Source organism: Cornus florida, unplaced genomic scaffold (assembly GCF_030987335.1).
Source record: "Cornus florida cultivar Cherokee Brave unplaced genomic scaffold, ASM3098733v1 CherokeeBrave_3.0.0_Hap2_Chr05, whole genome shotgun sequence".
NCBI classification, from domain to species: Eukaryota; Viridiplantae; Streptophyta; class Magnoliopsida; order Cornales; family Cornaceae; genus Cornus; species Cornus florida.
In genome coordinates this window covers 98955539-98978814 of record NW_026775575.1, presented here as the reverse complement: position 1 = coordinate 98978814, position 23276 = coordinate 98955539, and the positions used below count along the sequence as shown (strand labels likewise).

Sequence of the window (23276 nt, the reverse complement as noted above, 5' to 3'; positions counted from 1 at the left end):
TCTCTTTGTCGTGAACCACAATCTTTTTCTTTTTTTTTTTCGAAATATTAAACAACTGATATAAATAAATATAATAATTACAGGTAGGTCTTTGGCCAAAGTAGCCCAGATAGGCAATCAGATTCTTTGTTGATAATATAAGACATGTATAACAGTCTCATGCATTAATATATATATATTCAACACCTGCCGTCTGGTAAGGTATATTAGGTGGTAAAAGTATATTTATTTATTTAATCATTTTCACTAAAAACAGAGCTAATGTGTATATATTGGTAGTACATTCTTCACCACGTGACAGGTTAAATAGTAGCCTAAACAATTATATGTATATATATATACACTGTGTGTGTGTGTATATATATATATCACGTTTGTACGTAAGATTTAAGTTAGAGTGAGATGGGTTAGTTTTAATTATGTGTTAAGGGATTAGGTGATTGATGGAAGATGAAGACTGTGTATGAGGAGGACGGTAAAGGTGGTTGTTTCTTTCAACCTTACTTGGCTTTAAAGCTGCTCCTACATTGAGCGTGAGGTAGCTAGCCTGCTTAACCACAGTTAGTCAATAATTCACGTGAATTTAAGCGTGTGTCTGCAGTCACTAAAAATACGTACCAGACACATACATTATACATACATATATATCTATATATGTATATGTATATGTATGTATCACTATCTGTTGCTGTTACAATTGGTAAAGACAGTAGTGTGGCCTGACACCAAAGGTCCCTAAATCAAACTTTTTTACAAAACTCCAAGTGACAACCAAACTGCCCTTAAAAATGGGGGCCCACAAACAATTCCTATTAACTGGAGGGACTCCATAGATAGAGTGTGGTCTTCTTCAACCTCCGTTTAGTAGAAGCAATTGATGAACCAGAAAAAAACATAGTTGGACCACACACTCTTAATTCATCCACCTCCCCCGCAGTAGGGCTTTAATAGTGACAAAACAAATTCATGTGTTTGTGGGCTCACTAGCTTGGTGGAATTGAAGTGGATATACTTGTTTTGAGGCTCCGTGTGCTAATCTCCCACAAGCCCACCAAGGAGGGAGGCCAGGTCTAAGCTGGCTTCAATGAGAAGGCCCACTGTGCTTTTTCCACCATAATGAATTACAAAATATTGATACATTGTATCATATATCTTCATTCTATCATGTGTCCTAGATCTATCAGGACAGACCATAGGTTCATAACATCAAGTCCCACCACGCTCTTTTACCCATTAATGGATTGTTTATATTAATATTTCAAAAAAGGTATTTACACTCAAAAACCTCTTACAACCCCAAAACTAGGAAAAGAGGTGGACATAAATTGCACTAATGAAATGAATGGGAAGAATCCATAAAGGATTGTTTGTAGCCATAGTTTTTAGGAGGATGTGTGTAACAGCTGACTGTGCGTCTCCCTCATTCAAATTCAATGTGAGACAAGAATCCTTTACAATTTTTCTCTATCAAAACTCGTAATACCGAATTCGAATCAAGATTTAGGTCTGTTCTGATATCATTTGTAAAACGCTAGAAATTTGTTATATGATCAAAAATTTTAAACTATGATTGGCTGCTATTGCATACGTGTCTTTATAAGCCCAAAACCCCTCCTCATTTGGATCCAAAGTGGAATGAACATTTTGTTTGTACTCGTAGAACAAAAAAAGGGAGATTAAAAAATAAAAAATAAATGTTATATATAAGGTAATGCTTAGCTAGGCTTGTTAACATCTTTGTCCCATACTACCCTTCTAGGGCTGACTTGAGGGGATAACTTGGTGATAATGCAAAAAAAAATTATAGTTTGGAGGAAGGCCTCCATCTTCAGTGAAATTATGTGTGTGATGATGTTATATATGGGCAGATAAGAAGATGATCGATCATTATTCATCACTAGATGGTCCCCTTTAACCTTCCCAACTTTAATTTCTCATGAGAGGGACCCTTAATCCAATTGTTCATCGATCATTACTTTTACTTTTCAACCTCCTTTGTCATGTATTACATATATATACATATATATATATATATAGAGAGGCTTATCACTTCTTAGTTTTCATGGTAATTAAGTATACTTTTAACCATCAATTTGCATAAAAAAAAGAAGGCTTTTCAGGTAATAATTAAATCTATCATCATGGGTGATTTGCTAGGAAAGTACGTAAGGGGGCATAATAATTTGTTGTTTCACCAAATCTTGGAGATTGGAACTGAATAAATTGATATAAATTTAAACTTTTTCATTAAAAATTACTAAAAAAAACACACATATGAAAACCAACTAAAGATTTGTATAATATAGAGTCACTTGAATAGTTGATTTCTCGATACCCTGCAAAATCATGACAACGAGTTAATTAAGGAAAAAATTAGATATCTACAAAATCCATACCCAACCCAACTACAGAACACCATAAACCATCACATATGTCGTAATATATGTTGATGATCAACATCTTAATGAGGTACAAACTCAACCTAATTCACTTACCATCCGAGCTAAACCTCGTTAGTAGGTGAAATGCATATGTTGCAATTAGTTTTGAAGATTTTCATCGTACAATAATAACTTGCAGAAGATTCCCAAATCAGAGAACCTTATCGGGATTTTCACACCTCATGCTGACATGCACACACACATATACTATATATATTTATTTTATGCGGACAAAAAATTTACACATCTTCTTTATTTCCATGAAGACTTAAACCATCATCTTTCTACGTTGTCCAGTAAAAAAACATAAGATCGGGTTAAAATGCGGGGTGGTAAACCTTGCATAATTATTAGGATAGAAGAGTTGGTTGTTTAGATAAAGAAAAATTACAAACACATGAATTTTTGGACCATTATTAATTATTCATGGAGTTAAATTCATTAAGTTTTGAAAAAATGAATTTACTAAAAACGTTGGTATGAACTTGAAAAAAAAAAAAATACTATTTTAACTATCAGTGATCAAAAAATAAAATTAAATTAAATTTGATCACCGGTCATCAAAATGGTCTACACAAAAAATGGTACTAACGGTATACAAAAATTTTACATCTATGCACACAAAATGGTACCACTTTTGTACGCAGATGTATCACTTTTGTACAAGTATTTTGATTTTTGTGTTGACCACTTTGACAACTATTGATCAAATTTTGATTCATTTGATCACTAGTTATCGAATATAGTAAGATAGTATGGACACTTCAATAAATAAAATGAACAGTAATTTTCTATGTAACCAAATTAATTGTTTTTGAAACTTCATGACTTCAATTCAATGAAATCGTAAATAGTGGTTTAATAGTACATGTATTTGTAATTTTTCATTTATATAAATCTGTCCAAAAGCTAGAACTTGGAATGCTAGAATCCTGATAGATTAGTGCGCCACACAAATAATCAATACATGAATTTTTCATATTCTCAACCTAGGGTTACTTCATTCTCATATATACAAATTTAATTATTATTTGTTGAAGAAATATGTTCCTCTACATGAATTTTTATTGGAATATTAAGAAAAAATACAGACGTGACACCTTGATATATTGAATTAATTAAAAAGAAAAGGATAAAAGATAATTAGTCATTTGATTTGATTTGTTTTTGTCACGAGAAGATGATATCTTTATCTTCACATGTCCAAACTTTATCAAATTTTGGTCACATGATTGCATAACAAATAAAGTTAAAAAGAGAGATAGCTTGTAGAAGAAAATAAAAAACAAGAAAAGATGATGATGAAGGATAGCTTTAGCTAGTCCAAACAAGAGAGAAAATCATGAATGCTATGGTGCACTCACAGGAGACAACAGAAGGTGGTCACGTGAAGGTGGTCGACCCCATGCATGCACACACATTAATCATCATCACTAGGCTGCACATTATCACACACACACACACACACACACACACACAGACACACACACACTTTTATATATGTATATGTATATGGGGTGGTCCAAGAACTTTAGAAATTAGAACCAATCATCATTCACAACCATCATTAGGTTTGCCTATTTGTTACTTAAAAGTAGCTCATCCCTGCTGGAAAAATGGTTGAAATTGAGAAGAATAGGATGCAAAGATATGTATCTTCTAACAAGTGCCAAGAAAGAAAAGGTCACGTGCTACACAGCCATAAAAGAAAAGTCCAAAGCCCACTCATGTGACCAAAACTCTCTAGCTCCCTCTCTTGTCCAACATATTAAGGGTTGAGCTTTACCAAGGACATCCTCAGCAATGGCAAATCTTTATTTATTTATTTATTTTTTTTTTTTTCGTGGTAGTGTGAAGCTTTTTAGAATATTTTATGATTCATTATCGAGTACAATCACATCAAAAATTTCTCTAATCTTCATTAGATTTTTCCTTTGAACAAAAAATCATTACTCATTCGTCTAACCCTGATTGAAATTGATGTAGAAACATGATTGGTTTGATTTGGTTAGTGAGACGAAACAATGATTATGAGAATTTTGTAATCTTGCCAATTGTGTAGCATGAAGGTCATGGAGAGAAATTAATGGCCTGATTAGACCACACAAACAAACATCAAGATTGATCTATTTAATTACTATATTGTATACTTTTTTCTTTTCTTTTTTATTTATTTATCAATACACATGTAATCTTTGCCAATTATTTTGTTCGTCCTTTTCAAAACTATATATATATATATATTAATATATATATTCCATGGTCAGATTGGTCATATTATATCATATAAAACTCATGACTGTGATGACAATAAGTTGCTTGGGCCTAAAATACTTCTCACTCAGTCCAAGCTAGATATTGGCCCAAAAGGAGAAGATTTGTTAGGATACGGCCTACTTTGTTAGTAAATGGGACTCGGCCCAATTAGTGTGTTTAACCACAGTCCACTAACTTGGGATTCAAGAATTATTCTATATTGAAATAAATTCATAATCCAAGAGTTATTTCCAAATATATATATATGTATAGCTAATAATTTGAAAGAAAAAAAAAAAAAAAAAAAAAAACGAAAGATATTTCAAATAAGAAAGTGAGAAATGGAGGGCGATTCTTCTTCCTTGAGCTCAGTCTCACAAGAATTTTTTTCTGAATTAAAATTGGTGCGTGACATTGGGCCTACCACGTGCTTAGAGGGTATTAATCTAACTCAAAGAATGGGACATTCATTTAGTCATGGAAATAAATGTCAGGTTTGTGTCGAGAAACTCTAAAACTTGAGTTGAAATTCTAAAATATACCGCTAATTTAAGTTAAAAATATTAATTTATGTAATTATTTATTAGGTGGTCTCGAACAATCAGGAAATGTCATGGAATCAAAAATCAAAATCAAGTCGACACATTTAGTAGTATGGCATCTGTACGTCGATTGGCCAACACTACCTAATAATTTCTCCCAAATACAATGGAATGCATATGATCTGACATAAACCTATATCGCATGTATCTGACACTTACCTCTTGTAAAAATTAATATTAAGCGCAGAACCATTTGAAATTTCATCTCCATGATCAAAGACAATGTGAAATGTCCAGAGCCTGTTATGTATAATTTGTATAACGCATGGGTTGTCGACAAAAGGAATATATCAAACCAATCTAGCCACTATTGAGCATGATTGTTTATTATATATGCATATATTTATTTGGTAGTACTAATTAATTAAGCAATCTCATTCCAACAAAAACATAGGATACAGTAGGCTTAGACCAAATCTCAACAGATCTCCATATTAATTTTAGTGTTTGGACCATCAAAGCAAACCGTATAATAACCTCACAACAATAGATGAATTGATTAATCAACGACAAAGATTAAAATATATATATAACACAAATTGCCAAACCTAAGGGACAAGATCAGTATACAACTACTGATCTGCTTGCATATGTCATGCCAAAACGTAGTAGTTATATATTTATATGTTTGTGTGTATGTGTATAACCTAGTGATTGAGATTATCAATATTCCATGCATGTAAAGATGACCACTACTGTCACAGTGAACACCATTATTTGCTAGGAATTTAAGAGTAAAAATATATAAGTTTATTACAGTACTTTAATTTTTCTACTCGGTACATTGTTAAATTTTGAGAAAGCAAACATTCTCAATTCGATTCTGCTTACCTACTCTCACAGTCTTCTTCTTCTACTTATAAAATTGGCATATGTAATTATATTCGATATCTATTGTATGAATGGTAAACTAAGCATATTTTTCTACCTCAACAAAATACAAAACTGCTCTTAGCTAGAAAACTCACCAAACAAGCTAAGGTGTCTTATTTTTAGAGAAATACTACGGGTTTCCACATTATTTTATTTTTAATGTTATAAAGGGCATGTATTTGGTTAATATGATGACACATTAGAAAATGTTCCATTTTTTATGTAAGAAAACAATATTTTTATTTTATTTATAAAATAAAGTTCCATATTTGTTAATTATATGCCTAGTAAATTAATACCACTTTACTTCGCCCACATGATTTGGGAATGAAACCATAACAACACTACAAAAAATATGATCAAGAAATTGTCAGCCGGCCCACGCAGGCTGGCCGGCCTACCTTATATAGTCCCCTAACCCTATATATATTTTCATCACATATCACTCTCACTCTTCACTATCATATATCAATGCTCTAAGTGAAGCTTCAAATTGTTCTATTCATTTCATCACAACAATCCCTTTTAATTAATTTCTCTCCATATATACATACATGTGTATATTATCATTAGTTAGATTCAAAAGAATTCTATTGAAGATTAAAATCCAAAATTCAAAAGTGTGTTCTTAATATATTCTTCTCCTTATCAGTTTCGAAACCTTAACTTAGAAGTTGTTGAGACGAAGGTAGATCCGCGCGTGTTTTGAATACCATCTTATATTGAGAAAATGAGGCAAGCTGGAATGTATTCAGGGATGGTATCTGGAGGAGGGATATGTGGGAGGACGGGACCGCACTCGTTGCCGTTGGCCAGGATCAAGAAGATCATGAAGAAATCAAATGATGATGTGAAGATGATATCTGGGGAGGCCCCCATTGTGTTCTCCAAGGCTTGTGAGTTGTTTATAGAGGAGATTACAAAGAGGTCTTGGAGGATGGCCATGCAAGCCAAGAGGAGGACACTTCACAAAGAAGATGTTGCTTCTGCTGTTGCAGCCACTGATGTCTTTGACTTTCTTCTCAACCTGGTTTCTGATCATCATCATCTTTCCACTACTAACACTACTCAAGAAGATGCTTAATGGAAGCATAAGAATTGGAGATTTCTCTCCTCTCTCTATCAATCCTCGAACCCTAGACCACCAATTTCTCTCTCTATATATATAATGTAACTTCTGCCTGCCCTCTGTAGACTTCTCCAAACGTTTTACAATCATCAGCTAAAAGCATTATCCATATATATATTGACAAGTTAATTTCTTGCTATTAGACCTTGTTGCACTAAAAAACCTATTTTCACAAGCATTTATTAGGCCAATTATCATATATATATAATTTCTCTCTCTCTATATATAATGTAACTTTTGCATGCTTGGCTATATATACGATTGATTTGAAGAAAATCACATAGAAGTGCTTGCCACGCATAAATAGATGTTTGTAGTTTACCATTTCAAATTTTCTTTTCTTTTATTTTGTTTTTATTAAGTGTGATATGGCGAAATCCTTTTCGTGTGATGAGAGAATCAAGTTCGTTCATCAAAACAGCCTCGTTTTGGTTATACATGTGCTTGTACATCAAAATAGCATTGTTTTGGTGCACAAGACACACTTTACTTTACCCCTTTGCGTTAAATTTGAAAATATTATTTTCCTTGATTAAATAACATACATTAACTTTCAAAAAAAATTCACCATACACATTTTAACATACTTAATGTACCAATTATACCAAAAGAATTATCGTGATGACATGGAGTATATTGTATATATCAATAACAAAAATTGAAATTGACTTGGTTAAATGACCTTAGCCTTGGGGATTAATTTTTACCAAATTTTGTCACAATTGAATTTCAATTCTTAGAGTTACTGAAAGTATCATAATTTCATTTCCTTTGGAATTACTGAGACTGTCATTGTTCCGTGACTTAACCAATTGCTCAACTTAAATCAAATGTCAGAATTGAACACCTGTGCCGAAGATCCAATTAGTCCTTAATTTATTGTCATACAACTGAAATCAAGGGATGATTGTAATGTCGTCGGAAGTATTCTTTTGTCCATTATTAAACCAGAATTAATTCAAGTAAAAAAAAAAAAAAATTCTTTGTATATATATGAAAGACAAGAAGATTGTTGACCAAAATTTCATAAACCCACAACAAACCAAAATATAAATAAATATATATATATATATATATATATATATATATATATATATGGAAATAGTGACGTGGTAAATTGTAGAGTAAAATATGTTCCCTTATCAATTTAGTCCAGCTAAAAAAATCAATTTTAGTCACCTTTTATTTTTCTTGAGAATCGTTTTCCTGCTTCAATATATAAGCCCACTTTTTATTTTGAGAATCATAATCCAACACTATGAGCCCACAGCCCACTTATTTGTGCCATTTGGACACAAATGTACAATTTTCAAGCCCAATCCCAAATAAAAAGTGTTAAACGGCAATTTGTGGTTTTATGTAGCGGAAGATATTTGTGGAAAGTTTAAGTTTTTAAGGAAAAGATTAAAATTTGTATCTTTCTCTCTTAATCAGGTTTACTTAATTTAGTAATTAATCAATTAATCATATACAAAATAAAAGTAAATAAAGCAAATAGAAGCAAATAGAGTTTGAGAGATGATATCAGGTTTTTTAGTAAGGAAATCCCAATTGATAAAATAGACCAATTGTTGTGGGAAAAACCTCATGGACTATGTAGTCCAAAGTAAACTGATCCATTATATTTGAAACAAAGTACAATGGATTTTAACTCTATCTCACACCCTATCGTTCTACCAAACACTAATTGCTGACAATCTTCTAGCTTTGCGGTGTCCCGTCTAACAGCTCTTAACCTCAAGTTTACTCTTAATCTCTGTAGAGGGATTGCTGGTAGATCAAACAACACTCCTCGAATGCTTTGACCCTTCCAAAGTGTGATCGCTTCACCCTATTCTTCAAGATCTGAACTTTGAAGTAAAAGAAATAGATCTGCTTCTCTGATCATTGTAGATGCAATATTCAATGAATTTTGAACACGATTAGGAATTGAACAAACACTCTAAACTTACTCTTGTGTTTATATGTATGTTCTAGAAATAAAGACAGAAAATCATATTTAATTTTCTGCAAACTAGCTCTTAAATAGGCTTTTCAAGAATCAGAAAATGTAATGCAAAAGCCATACTAACCTAGATGTAAATCAAGGTTTATATAGACTCTTCAAAGACCTATATATGCATAGAAAAAAGTAAATTTTGTGCATGGGACTTTTAGAAAGAATTCTTTATCAAATAGGAAGTTTAGACAGAACAGGAAACTACTACCTAATTAAACTGTATTAGCAAGTGTAACCGGTTCCCAAAGGACAAAAAGTTTCCTTCGACCCAAAGAATCTTGAACCAGTAGCCAAAGTCAGTACGGGTTCCCACATGACAAAATTGAATATAAAAAGTAAAACCAGCTTGAAAAATTTTTGTTTTGGAAACTTTAAAAAAAGTACCATGTATGTATAGTGTCCTAAGTGGAAAACAACTTCCTAAAGTGTTGTTCATACCTTTTTCGTAGATCATTGTACATATCAAACTTGAACAACTTTCTAATTCCATAACCGATCTCGATCTTGATTTGTTAACTTGAAAATTATAACTCGATCAGACTTGTTTTGACACCAAAATTAGCCAATTACAAAAATTATATCTCACATAATTAGTCGAAAGCTAAACAGACCAATGAAGTGATTATACACACAATATATATATATATATATATATATACACACACACATATATATATATATAATTATCGTTATATATACATAAATTTTTGCGTTCAGTATCACAGTACCACCGCAACACTGGCGCACTCTTTTTCACAAAGAGAAGATGAGGGTTCAACAGACAAATATTGTTTGAATAATATTGAATTTGACAACTGGATGTTTCTTTATAGGTATTAAATTCTAAGTCCATTCATAGACGGGGATGGTTCATCAACAGGTTTACGAAAGTGTCTCAAACTTGTCGCCCAAAATCAATTGACAAGGCCTAAGAGCATGCGCATCAGTCACTCCGAATTTTTACTTTCTAAAAATACCATTTTAGTCCTTTCAAAAACCACATTAACAATTCTCAAAGTCACGTTAGCAACTTTGGCTCTCCAGTTATGAAGTATGGACATGGACACAGACGCTGATACGGGACACCGACGACACGGATACGACAATACAACAAATTTTTTTAAAAAAATAGGACACGGATATTGCAATAAAATAAAATATATATTTTTATTATATATAAATTTTTATTTTTCTTTTTATTTAAATTAGGCTAATCAAATAATTAATCCCTGCTACTCTTATCAAACATAAAAATCAATGGTTCAAATTTTATTAAAATATTAGTTCATATAGTTGAATAAGCTATCCTTATAACCAAACATATATGTTTTTTAATTTATTTGTTTTTTTATCACACCTTCTAAGATGATAAGATAACAATCTCGATCCTATCCCCTTTTTCTCTCCACACGTGGTTCACTTCTTTCTTCATCTTCTACTCTGCCTCTCTTCCTTTCTATGTCATTCAGTTAAGCCAAGAAATCTGATGAAGCTTTGGATGGAAAATAAGAGGTAGTTCCTCTTTTTCGCCGGTAAAGCCCAACACCCACAGAAAATCTTGCTCTTTGTTCTTTTTCTTTTTTCTTTTTTTCCCTTGTGGTTGCTCTGTCATTCCTTCAATCTCTTCATCTTAATTTTTTAGATTTCTACATTAGTCATTTCACTTAATAGATCTCAGTGAATGAATACACATGCATATATACATATGTATATATACACACACCCCTTCATTCTCTCTTTTTCTTTTCAAAAAATAAAAAATAAAACCGAACATGCGTGTCTTCGGTGTGACCTCAGCGTGTCGCTGACGTGTCTGACTTATCCTTTGCCGTGTTCGACCTTGAAAAAAATAATAAAAAATTAAACACGTGTCCGACACGGGCATCAAACCGAACATGCGTGCTTCATAGCTCTCCAAAAACGGACACTCATCAAACTCTCCGGACTTTTGTTCTCAAAAAATAATAATAATAATAATAATTTATTTATTTTTAACTTTTTCATAATAACAGTAATATTTTTCAATCAAATAATATCATTGCAAATAATTAAAAACAACCAAATGCACTGTTTGTGGTAGATTTTTAAAAAATAAAGCAAAAAAAGTTTTAAAAAAATCAAATTTAAAAGGGAAAAAAAAAGGTTTTTAAATTTATTTTGGCCCAAGTCAAAAAAATTTGAACAAAAAGTGCTTAAACAATATATTTTTTATTTTATTTTATTTTTCTCCAAAAAACCACTTATGCCGAACAGTGCCTTTCAGCTGACAATTTTTTAAAAATACAGCTGCTCACATTTTGGCGTCGCCGTTTCCGTTAAACAAAAAAATAAAAAAAAATAAAAAAAATCACGATGGGGCTCGAGCTCGCGCTTTTCTGTGAGCCAGCTCGCTAGCCGTTGTGGGTCAACTCCATTTCCGCTAGGCCGATGCATTGCAAACTTGATCTTTCTTTAGCCAAACCCAAGTTTGACTAATCCAGTGCGGATGCTCTAAAAACTTGTCTAATCTCAAAACTCCACACTATGACTGACCACCCTTTACCTTGCAAAACCTTTTAGCTAATGACCTCATACATTGGGATTGCTCACCAACAAACAAAAAAGTACTTGCTCAAAAATTTACCATCACAGCCATATCTCAACCTCTCCCTAACAAACTGTTTGGCACAAGCTGGACTGGGGTTCAAGCATTTAATGTTTCCCAAAACATTCATTTTGCCTCTGGGTGGCTATTCAGGAAAGACCATCAACTCTTGACAAGCATTCAATGGATTACATGATGCAACCAAATGTGTGTGCATTGTGCTTAAGTGATGTAGAGAGTTATAAACACATTTTTCATCAATTTTCATACTCGAAAGTAATATGGAATGGGATACAACATAAATGTGGGTTTTATACAAGCCCTAGTTCTTGGCAAGAGTTCGTGTTTGCAAAATTTTTACTTGGAAGTTAATGCTGGCAAATTTTGTCTATCATATTTGGAGAGAACACAACAACAGAATTTTTGGCAGTGTGTAACTCCATCAAAGACCCTTCCAATTATCAACTTGGTAAGATACAAATTGTTCTCCATTAAGAAAGGTACCCTTATGCTTAGGAACTTGCAAAGGATTGGAATTTACGCAGCTCTTTCTATGAACCTTTCCGCACCAACCCCTCCCTCTCATTCTCACAATACATCCCAACTGCAACCACCATAGTCGTAGCCAAACCATCACCCAGAGCAGAAACATTTCTGTGCCTGTGGATTGGATTTTGAGAATTTTCTGGTATTCACATTGGGCCAACATTTTGAACAATATGGATTTGCACTCTTTGTTTTTTGGGTAATGATTTGTTTGGGCATATAGGCATGTGGCCCATAACGCTTCCTGGGGTATGCCCCTGTATACGTGTAAATTCTTCACTTTTTCAATGCATACTTATTTACTTAAAAAAAATCTTTTTGAAATAAAGAGTAAAATATTATGGCGCATAATTTACTTGAAATTGATTGATGTAGTGAAAAGGATTCAATTTTCAGGAAAGAATAGGTTTTTTCCTTTTTTCTTTTTGTTTTTTTATCAACACAGCTGGAATTTGAGTTTACATGTAATTAAAATTCATATTATTGAAACTAATGTAACAACGTTATAACGCAATTGGTGGTCATCATCAATTTTCACACTATTGAAAATAATGTAACAAAGTTATTTATGCATTTCACCTTTCCAAGAGTTTGTAGTTTTGTATTTGGTACACTGGTTAACTCTTATAGCTTGATTGCAAGTGACTATTACACCTATTTATAAGACAACTCACTTTACAAGAATTTGGAGTGTTGTACGAGTACACTCGGTAATTCTTGTACACAATCCAACTTTTCACACATTCTCAAATTGTTGGTTACTATTTTAGAATCTTCTTTACTGGATGCAATTATCTGTAAATCCTTCAATAATTTAAAATATTGCAACTCTATCTGCACTTCATTATTCTACGCAATTTTAGAATACTATGAAACTTCATTCTTTTTGTGCCATGCAAAGACTTTTTGCATGCTCATATTAAAATTTTAAGAAATTATTATGTGATCTTGGACCAATCACATATTGACATATAAATAATTTGTTAACCTTATTTCATTTAGTGTATGATTGGATGGGATTAATAATAATTTCTCCATAACTCCACCATTTTCGTGCCACGCAAAATCTTTTACTGTGCTCCTGTGCGTGGCGTAACCTGTCTGTGACTATGAGGAAGCATGACAATGTACTCTACCTCCCAAAATGAAATGTCCAAGGATAGTAAATATATTAATTATTGGAGAGGGAAAAAAATCTATGCATTTAAATTCTAATAAATAAATTGTATTTAACTCCATTACTAAACAGCTACCCTCTTTGAAAATGATAAGAGATGAAAATACAATATATATATATATATATATATACACACACACACACAAACACGCGCGTATAAATTGATATATATATATATATATATATATATATATATATATATATAATCTAGCAAATAACTGTAGACTAATATCCATAAGCACCTTCTTATTTTCCTTTTTTTTTTTCTTCTTTATTATTATTTTTTTTTGGAAAAATTATAAATAAAAAAAAAAATTGAATTTTGAGAAGTTTTATTATTTAAAGATGGAGTCAAAGTCAACACTTTTTAAAGTCACAGACTTTGACCAAAATCTGACGTGGATATGAAAAAATATTGATCATTTGCCTAAACTATCCTTAGTATCTTCAGGTACTATTTTTGTGTATATAAGTACTATTTTTGTGCACACAAGTATCATTTTTGTGCAAATCAAGTAATCAAAATGTTCTGCACAAAAAGTGATACTTTGTATACAAAAATGGTACTTACATACACGATTATGATACCTTTGCACAAAAATGATACTTATTTACATAAAAGTGGTAGCTTTGGTCACAAGAGTAGTACATTTGATCACAAAAGTGGTATTTATATACACAAAAGTGATACATTTATACACAAAACTGGTACCAAAAGATACTAAGGGTAGTTTGGATAAATTAATAGTATTTTTCTATATCCGCATCAACTTTTGGTCAAAGTCTATAAATTTGAGATGTTTTGACTTTGACTTTGACTCTTAGTAATAAAACCTACCAAAATCCTCTTTTTTATAAATTTTCCTATTTTTTTCTTCTTTTTTTCAACAGCCATAATCTACAATATCAAAAACAGTACTAAATAACACACATAAAACAGAATCGTCACTTAAAATAACTATTGCGAAGCCATTCTTGAACAACTATAATATGCCATTATACTAAACAAAAAGTCTAGCTAAGACTCAACCGTACTGATTAGTGACTGCACAATATTCCCCCAAAGAAAGAGCCAGATTAAGCTGAAAGGCAGCTAAAAACTACACTCTCACTGAAGCCGGAAGTGGTAGAGACCAAATACTCATTCTCGATCCGGTAAGGTGGTGACCGGACTTTTTTCTCCCTCCTAGAGCCGGATTCTGACACCAAATCTGACCTTTTTCCGGCATTGGCAGCTGCTTTTTTCTCAATTCTTCGTCTTGCAACATACTCTTCTGAAATAAATACATCCATGTCTAATAACTCCACCCAAAATTTGTTAAATGTGTAGTACTAAATGATGAAGAATGTGGAAATAGGCTTTGGTATTAGCTACATGTTCATGTACTAGTGATGAGTTGAGTGCAATTTATAAGGAAGAAAGTGGAGGTATTCTATGGGCGTCCCAAGGTTTTTTTTTTTTTTAACAAAACTAGCAACTCCTTTTGGTTATGAAGGTTTCAAGGTGTAATGGTTTCCGGAACTGTTTGGCTTTTGATGTCAGATTTGTCAGTGTAGACATATATATACACAAATATACATATATACACGTGTATGAGCAGAGAAGAAAGTAGCAACTTCCTGATTTTTGTCTTTGTCTCTGTTCCACTTTGATGCAGGTGAAAGTGTGAGAGGATCACTTTTTATTTTTTTGGGAATTCGAAGCAGGGCAAAGTGGGAATTTGCAAGGTGTTATTTATTCTCTGTTTGGCAGAAAAAAAGGAAAAAAAAAAAGAAAAAGAAAAAAGAAAAGGTGATTAATTCAACTACTTTTACTTATTTAAAAAAAAAAAATGCAAAGAAAGAGAAAAACAATGAGTGAGTGGTTATTTTTATTTGCCATTACTTTTTATGAAAATGACACAATAACTTAAGTGATAATAAAATACGGAATAATTATTTTTACTTCCTTTTTCCTCCTTATAGGGTTGTAGATGAGCTAAATATTTTTTTTCCATATTACACATACACAATATATTCACAGATGATATTCATATTTTATTTTTTATTTATATTAAAATTAAAATTTTAATAAATAAAAAGACAAAATTGCTCTTCAAAAGTGGGGTATGTGCGAGTAATCTTTGTAATATTGTGAAGTTGAATTTGTTTTAGAAGAACAATTATGCCATTCTAAAATAAACAAAGGACAAGTGAAGAAAAAGGAAGTAGCAAGTGGAGTGAATATATCTCTCTATGATAGCCACACACAAAATTGCAAACACTTGCAATTATATATACGATTGATGCGACCAATTAAGTCACCATGTGCCTAATGGCCCCAATTATCTCTCTTTATCAAGTTTACCATAAATATAGCATGTCAAGACATGTGTTGTGTGCATATCAAGAGAATCACAGAAAGTAGGTAGCATGTTGAAGTATGTGTGGTCTATATATATATATATATATATATATATAACATGTTTGGTCGGCTTTACATTATATCCAAACTTAATTAATAATACCTATAAAAATAAAGAGGTTAATCAGTAAAAGAAAACCTAGGGTAAGGGTAAAAAAGGGGAAGAATTGTTGTCAAAAGGGACAATAATTTTATACCAACCATGCCGACCATATGTTTTCTTCCTTAATTCCTAGTGGGAGTAACTTTTAACTGATAATATTCACATGACTCCACATGCTGTGTCTTAGGATTGACTAGCTATCATGATGTGAACATGGTTTTTATTTTTATTTTTATTTTTAATATAACACACTTGATCATTACATTGAAGAAAGTTATCCAAACACTACCTACAACTATTTGGGTTAATTAGATATATTTCCTAATAAGGTTTATTTAAAACAATGGGATTGTTTTACAATGTGCTACTTTGACTCTGTGCCATTGTGGTATGATTGAGTCCTACTTGTTGCACATGTGCAAATGGATGAAATATGCATGTGAATCTTGCAAAGAAGCAATCAAGATTCAAGAGTTTGAAAACAATCTCTCAGTTGAGGAAAGTGTAGACCATATATAGTATTCAATATTTATATAAAACAATATTTGTTTTACACTTTTTTTTTTAGGGGAAATATTCTTTGTACATGGAAAAACTATCTTCAAATTAAACTTTACGAAAAGCAACTCGAGAACGATTAAACTTTGAATCATATTAAATCGTCTCACGTGCTTATCTTGTTGAACTCTGCATTGAAATTGCAATTTCAGCATATTTACTCTGAAATTTTTTCAATTTTAACCATGAACTTCACTAATTTGAAATTCGAAGTTGTATAATGGAAAAAAAATGTATTAAAGAGGCTTTGGGTACCAGCACGGATCTACATATAACTCATTGGAGCAATTGCCCAATGAAATTTAAAAAGTTTAAAATTTTTCCTTTTAACTTGCTTTCTTACTATTCCAAATTAAGTTTAAGGAGTGAGAATACCTTCATAGCACAGTGGTTTGGGTTGCTCTTCGTTGTCTTACAAAGTTCGGCTTTGAACCTTTACACCTAATTCTTGTCTTGAAAAAAATTAAGCCTTAGGAGCAATGCTAGCCTTATCGACATTGTCACACCACACTAAAGAAGTGTGCGTGGGGCAAGGACGGATCTACTGTCGGCTTACTGGGGGCATCCGCCCGAACTGAAATATTTTATTATTGCATTTTTTACCCTTAAATTTGTACTTTTTTGCATTTATACCTATTAAAATTTGAAATTTCCCCCACTAAAATTATGAAGAAAAAAATCATCTATATAAATTTATCCCTCCTAATATAAATTTCTAGATCCATCCCTCGCGTGGGGTCTACTACTACAAAATCGAGAAAGTAAATAAATAAGAAAAATAATTTTTTGAGAATTAATTTAGTTACCCCTCTATATATTTTTTATTTATTACTTTTCTGATTTTATAATTATAAATAATATGTGCATTTGTGATTTTTGTTCGAGGTTTATTGAGTGATTCATTAGCTAATTTACGGGGTTCCAATAATTAATAAATAAAAGGGTAAAGTACATAAACACCCCCAAGGTTTGTCAAAAGGACACACGGATACAATTTACCCTATTTTTGGACAATGACACCCCCTGAAGTTTGATAAGGTTACTAAAGACACCCCAATGGTAATGAATTGACATTTTTGCCATTTGACTTTTATATTGACCAATTTAAATGTTGAATAGACCTTTGTAACCTCAATATATACACCAATTTCTTTTCTTCTCACCAAAGGGTCAGTGGCCTAGCGATATTAACCTCTTATTTCTCAAAGGGAAGTCAATAATTCAAGTCTCAAAAGAGACATGTGTGTGTGAGTTCTTTCCTCTCTCCGTTTTCTCTTCCACCTCTTGCCAGCCTAACACCAACACACACACATATATACACTCACACACACACACACACACAAATATATATATCCACTAACACATAAGGCAGAGCTGTCGTCAAGGAGAATTGCATCGGTTAATTAGATGATGATCGTTGTGACACCCCCAACATTTTCCACGCATAAGTTGATCAGGCTTATACACGAAAAACGAGGGATATCAAAAACAATTGGCAATATACAAGCATGGAATACAAAATGATAATAATAAAAGAATTTAGACAGGAAAGGAATACTAAATAATACAACATCCATCCATCCTTTATTTAAATACAGTACTCCATTACAACTTGGAAATCCTATATCAAGGATCCCTAAATATAAACCTAAGAGTTCAACGTCAAAAGTAATTAAAAACTGAAACTGAAGTAATACATAAAACTTCTACCCTGAACTGGATCGTAAGAATAGATGAGTTCGGATGGTGGTCCCACACTGCTAACCTCAACCTTGGAACGGGTACTGACCGTATCCTGAAATAACAACAATGGTGGGTCAACCCCACGAGCAAGTTCTTTCTACTATGACCCAAATCAGAGAATCAAATAAATTAATCATTATGAATCGGACGAATCCTATATCTGTATACATCCTAAGGGAACTATCCAATGTATAACATGACCTCAACCAGAATAGACGGTGATCACTTAGACTCACACTAGGTGGTTAAGTGTCGCCTTTCCCTACCCGGGAAATCAGCTATTATACATGGTGCACGGTACTGACAACACAGACTATAACGAACTACACAGTGATAACACCTCTCAAAGTACTGATGAATATACTGAGCATATAAATTAGGCAACACATGCCAATAATATTACTAAACATACTGAGTATGTCAATTAGGCAACACATGCCAATAATATTAAATCACATACCCTGACAGCCACACATCTGTCTATAGCAACGAATGCATAAGGTATAAATGAGTCTAAACTTATTAGCCAGCTCACATGGTTCTATATGGCAACTCATCCATATAATATAAATGTGACATAATTAAACAGTCCATTTATTTCCTGAAATGCACACAGTATAATAATCATGGTTGATATATGATTAACAGTATAAATATCCCATAATATATATTGGATAATTTATATGACTAAAACATGGCATTATTTAATTTAACAGTAATGTTTGATACCATTTAATAAGATATTAACACTATTTATATTTAACAATGTCATTAAATAAATCACATTAATATCTGTACCGTAAACGAGCCAATAAATGCTTAGAAAAGATTAATTGGCCATAAGAATAATTAACGGGTATTAAAATAATAATTTTGTGGCCCGTTAAACCCGTAAATACCAACACAGTACATAAAAATCCAAGTTTAAGGTTCTGGAATTTACAAAACAGGCCCTAGGGGTAATCTGGTAATTTCCAACAGCTGACAGGGCCCCTCACGCGCCCCCACGCGCCGCCCTAAGCTTCCCCATGCGCAGCCCAACCTTCCCCACTCTCCCACGCGCCTCCACGAGCGTCTGGCATCAGCCACGCGCGCGCACGTGCTCCCACGCGCGTCTGGAAAGTTCCACGCGCGCGCATGCGCTCCCACGCGCGCGTTGATGGCTTCCTGCTGACGTGGCGTCCTCCGGTTGGTTGGCTGCATCAGCTTTCCTACATGCGCGCCACACCGGATCATCTATCATCTCATCTCACCTAATCCAAGGGTCAATGATCCGGGTGTACCGCGGTAACATGGACCGCGATGCACCGGATCAATCAGCTTCATCTAAGGCCCAGGATGCGCGCGCGCACTAACCTACAATGCGCCGCATCACACCGGATCACTCCGGTCATCTTCTTCACTGCCGGTGGCCGGAAACCTCGCCGGAGGCTCGCCGGAAATTGCAGAAAAGCCCCGGAAAAATCTAAAAAATTCTAGAAAAATCCCTAAAGCCTTATTTAATTATTTTCAGCTATATTTTAATTACATAGGCTAATAAATAAATATCTAACCTCTTTAATAATTAAAAACACATTATTTTAATAAACTAAAAATAATTAATTGAAATTCCTAGCATGGTTTCTAGTCTCTAAAACCCGAAATAAATTAAATGAATAATTTATGGATTCAAAGGGGAAAAGTAGATAATAACTTGCCTTTTTGGATTTAAAATAAATCCGCCGGTTGCGCGTAGTCGGGTAAATTTCTCCTACACCGATCCAAGCTCCTTTCTTTCTTTCTCTTCCTTTCCACACTTTTACAATGGCTTACTAAAATTTATAATTTGTTTCTACCTCCCTTTTCTTCCTTCTAAGGTAGGCTAGCTAATTTATATACAATTTATATAATATAAATATTACAAATATCTATTTTTGCATTTACTTACCCACATTCCCAACAATAAGGCTTTAAGGCAAGCAAGCCAAGTCAAGCAAGATGTCCTAAGGTAAATCCTATCCTAAGATTTAATTTCTTCATCATTACATTGATTTAATACTATTATTATTATTATAATAATTATTATTATTAAACTATTACAATTATTATTATTATAAATTTTATTATTATATTATTATTATAAATATTATTATTATTATATTATTATTATTATTATAAATATTATTATTATATTATTCAATACAAATTAAATACTTTAATTAAATAATAATAATTAATCTAAAACATAACCAATAAAAATTTCAAAACTAATCATTATACTATATAGAACATAAAAATCAATATTACATGCACAAATAAATAAAATTAATTAACTAATTTAACATATATAATTACAAGGTGAATAAATCTACACATTTAAAGAATTAACCTAACACAAAATTAATTCAAAATTAATTTAAATAAACTCTTTAAAATTACGGGGTATTACAATCGTGATGTTGACCGGCGGCGGTGTTCGCGTGATCGGATTTTCTAGGTTTGATAATGTTGACAAACGGTAGAGGCGGCGACGGTGGTTGTAAATCGCATGAATTTCACGCGCCCACAATCGTCTTCTTCCTTTAATACCCACTGCAGCCACCGCTGCCACAACACCCACCACCACAACCACTGCCACACAACACCCATTGCAACCACCACCGCACTCACACACCTATATATATATACACCACCACCACCATCGTCGCCGGACCATCGCCATCAACCACTATTTGTTTCAACACCATCCCACCTGAAAATTATCTGTGCAAGGAAGAAATTTGTTGTGTTGGTCTCTGTCAGTGTGTGAGTTGTGGTTATGGTTGTATATAAAGAGAGAAATGTAGAGGGTATTTGAGAGAGAGAGGGGCAAGGGTAATTTAGTTATTTAATTACTTTGATATTTTATAATTAAAATTAATAAAACAGTGAAGGGTAAAATAGATTTTTCACATGATTTTAGGATCTGTTTGGATTGCAAATCTAATAAGGGGGTGTCATTGTCCAAAAATAGAGTAAGTTGTGTCAATGTTAGGGATGGCAATTTCTTCCGACCCGCCCCCGCCCCAAATGGGGTGGATTTAGTGGCCCTTAAATGGGTTTGGGGCTGGTATGATAAAATAATTGAAAACCCGAAATAGGTTTGAGGCGAGGACAAATTTTAGTAATGACCCTGTCCCGACCCTACCCCTATTATATATAAAATATATATTTATATTTTTAAGACTATTATTATTTTATTGGAAGTGTCTGTTAATATATTAATATTCAATACTTGATAATTTAAAAGTTAAGCCAACTTATTTATCAGTATAATTTGAGTATATTAGGCTAGTTTTTATTTTTATTTTTATTTTTTATTACATAATAAAAGTGGCATAACTCGGCCCACCTCCGCCGCACCCCACAATTAAACGGAGTGCATGGGACGGAGTCGGTATTTTGTCTATCGAAGTAGGAGTAGAGATAGTACAACAATTACAAATTCGTTCCGGAGTAGGGGCGGAATTGATATAATAAATATTCTAACAGAATGGAGTAGAATTTAGCCAACTCCGCCCCAACTCTATCTCGTTGCCATTCCTAATTTGTGTATCCTTTTGACAAATTTTAGAGAATATTGCTGTACTTTACCCTCTATAAAATTTGAGAGACCAATAAAACCCTATTAAGGTGTCAAATTAGTACAAGTTGTTTTAATGTGGTGATTAATATTGGGGTTTAGGTTCTGATGGAGTGATTGCTACGCAAGGCCTTGACGGTTGGAAAGTTGCCATCAACACAGCTTTACGTGGTTACTTTTGACCAGACAGAATCCAAACCAACTACGGTTGAGTTGAGATCTTAACATCTAAGTCCAGAACTGGGTCCCACGTGAAAATAACTGGATCTTGGCACAATAATGAGTATTAGGGTAAGAACCCGTCTAAACCAACTTATTTACTAATTGGTAGTAATTAATTTGGTAATATATGAATTACGTTGCAATCATACTGTGAAGCGCTGGCAATGATAAATCTTTAAAAATATAGACCAATATTAAAGCTATATATTAGAATAATACTTCATAGATCATCAAGTGCCAGGTATATATATATATATAGAAAAATATGACATATGTGCATTCTATTATTGATCTAATCCAAATCAGTACGTCATAAAAAACGCACCCTCCTTCCTCCTCATCAACAAGTGTCCTTTCTTAAGAGACAGAACGGAACTTGAAGTGTAAGAGACTCAACAAGAATACATGAACAGAGTAATATCTCTGTCCAGTAATGGTAGTAGAGATCACATGAAGTGGTAACAGAGTAATTGAAATGTTTTTAGTAGTTTCTCACTTAATAGTCTCAAAGAAAATAAAAAAATGAAAATAATAATAATAATAATAATAATAATCAGAATTTCCATTCTAAAAAAAGCAAATCTTGTTATTCAAAAATCAATCTGTAAGTAACAACAGTAGTTTGAAGATTAAGAACCATAGGTACAAAGCAGTCAACAAACTAAAATTTTCTCTGGCTTGTTGGTCCTTTTTTAACATCAAATTAAAGTGATGATTTTTTCAGCATTACTTAAGAAGAAAGTCACTCGATAGTCTAAATAATTGAGGGTTTTTTTTATAATAAAATTATTATTTTATTTTTTTAGCAAATCGACCAATTTTGTTTAGATTATTATTAATTTTTTTTTCTCTCGGCTTAGATGTTAACTAGTGAGATCATGATATAATTTCTTGGTATTTATGATATATCTAATTTACTATATTTCTCTATATGTGCTCCTACTAAATACGTAGCAAAAAAAAAAAACATTTGATCAATGAAAATCAAATCCATTGGATGATTTCCGTTACAGTTGTAATGGTTACCAGGTGTATCTT

At 32.7% G+C, this 23276-nt stretch overlaps 1 protein-coding gene across 1 annotated transcript; it reads left to right on the top strand.

Annotated features, from left to right (window-relative positions):
• Window positions 1-6902: 6902 nt before the first annotated feature.
• LOC132309836 (nuclear transcription factor Y subunit C-3-like) lies at window positions 6903-7256 on the top strand. Its single transcript, XM_059808099.1, has one exon. It carries the CDS (start codon window positions 6903-6905, stop codon window positions 7254-7256), a length of 354 nt encoding a protein of 117 aa, XP_059664082.1.
• The last annotated feature ends 16020 nt before the right edge of the window (window positions 7257-23276 follow it).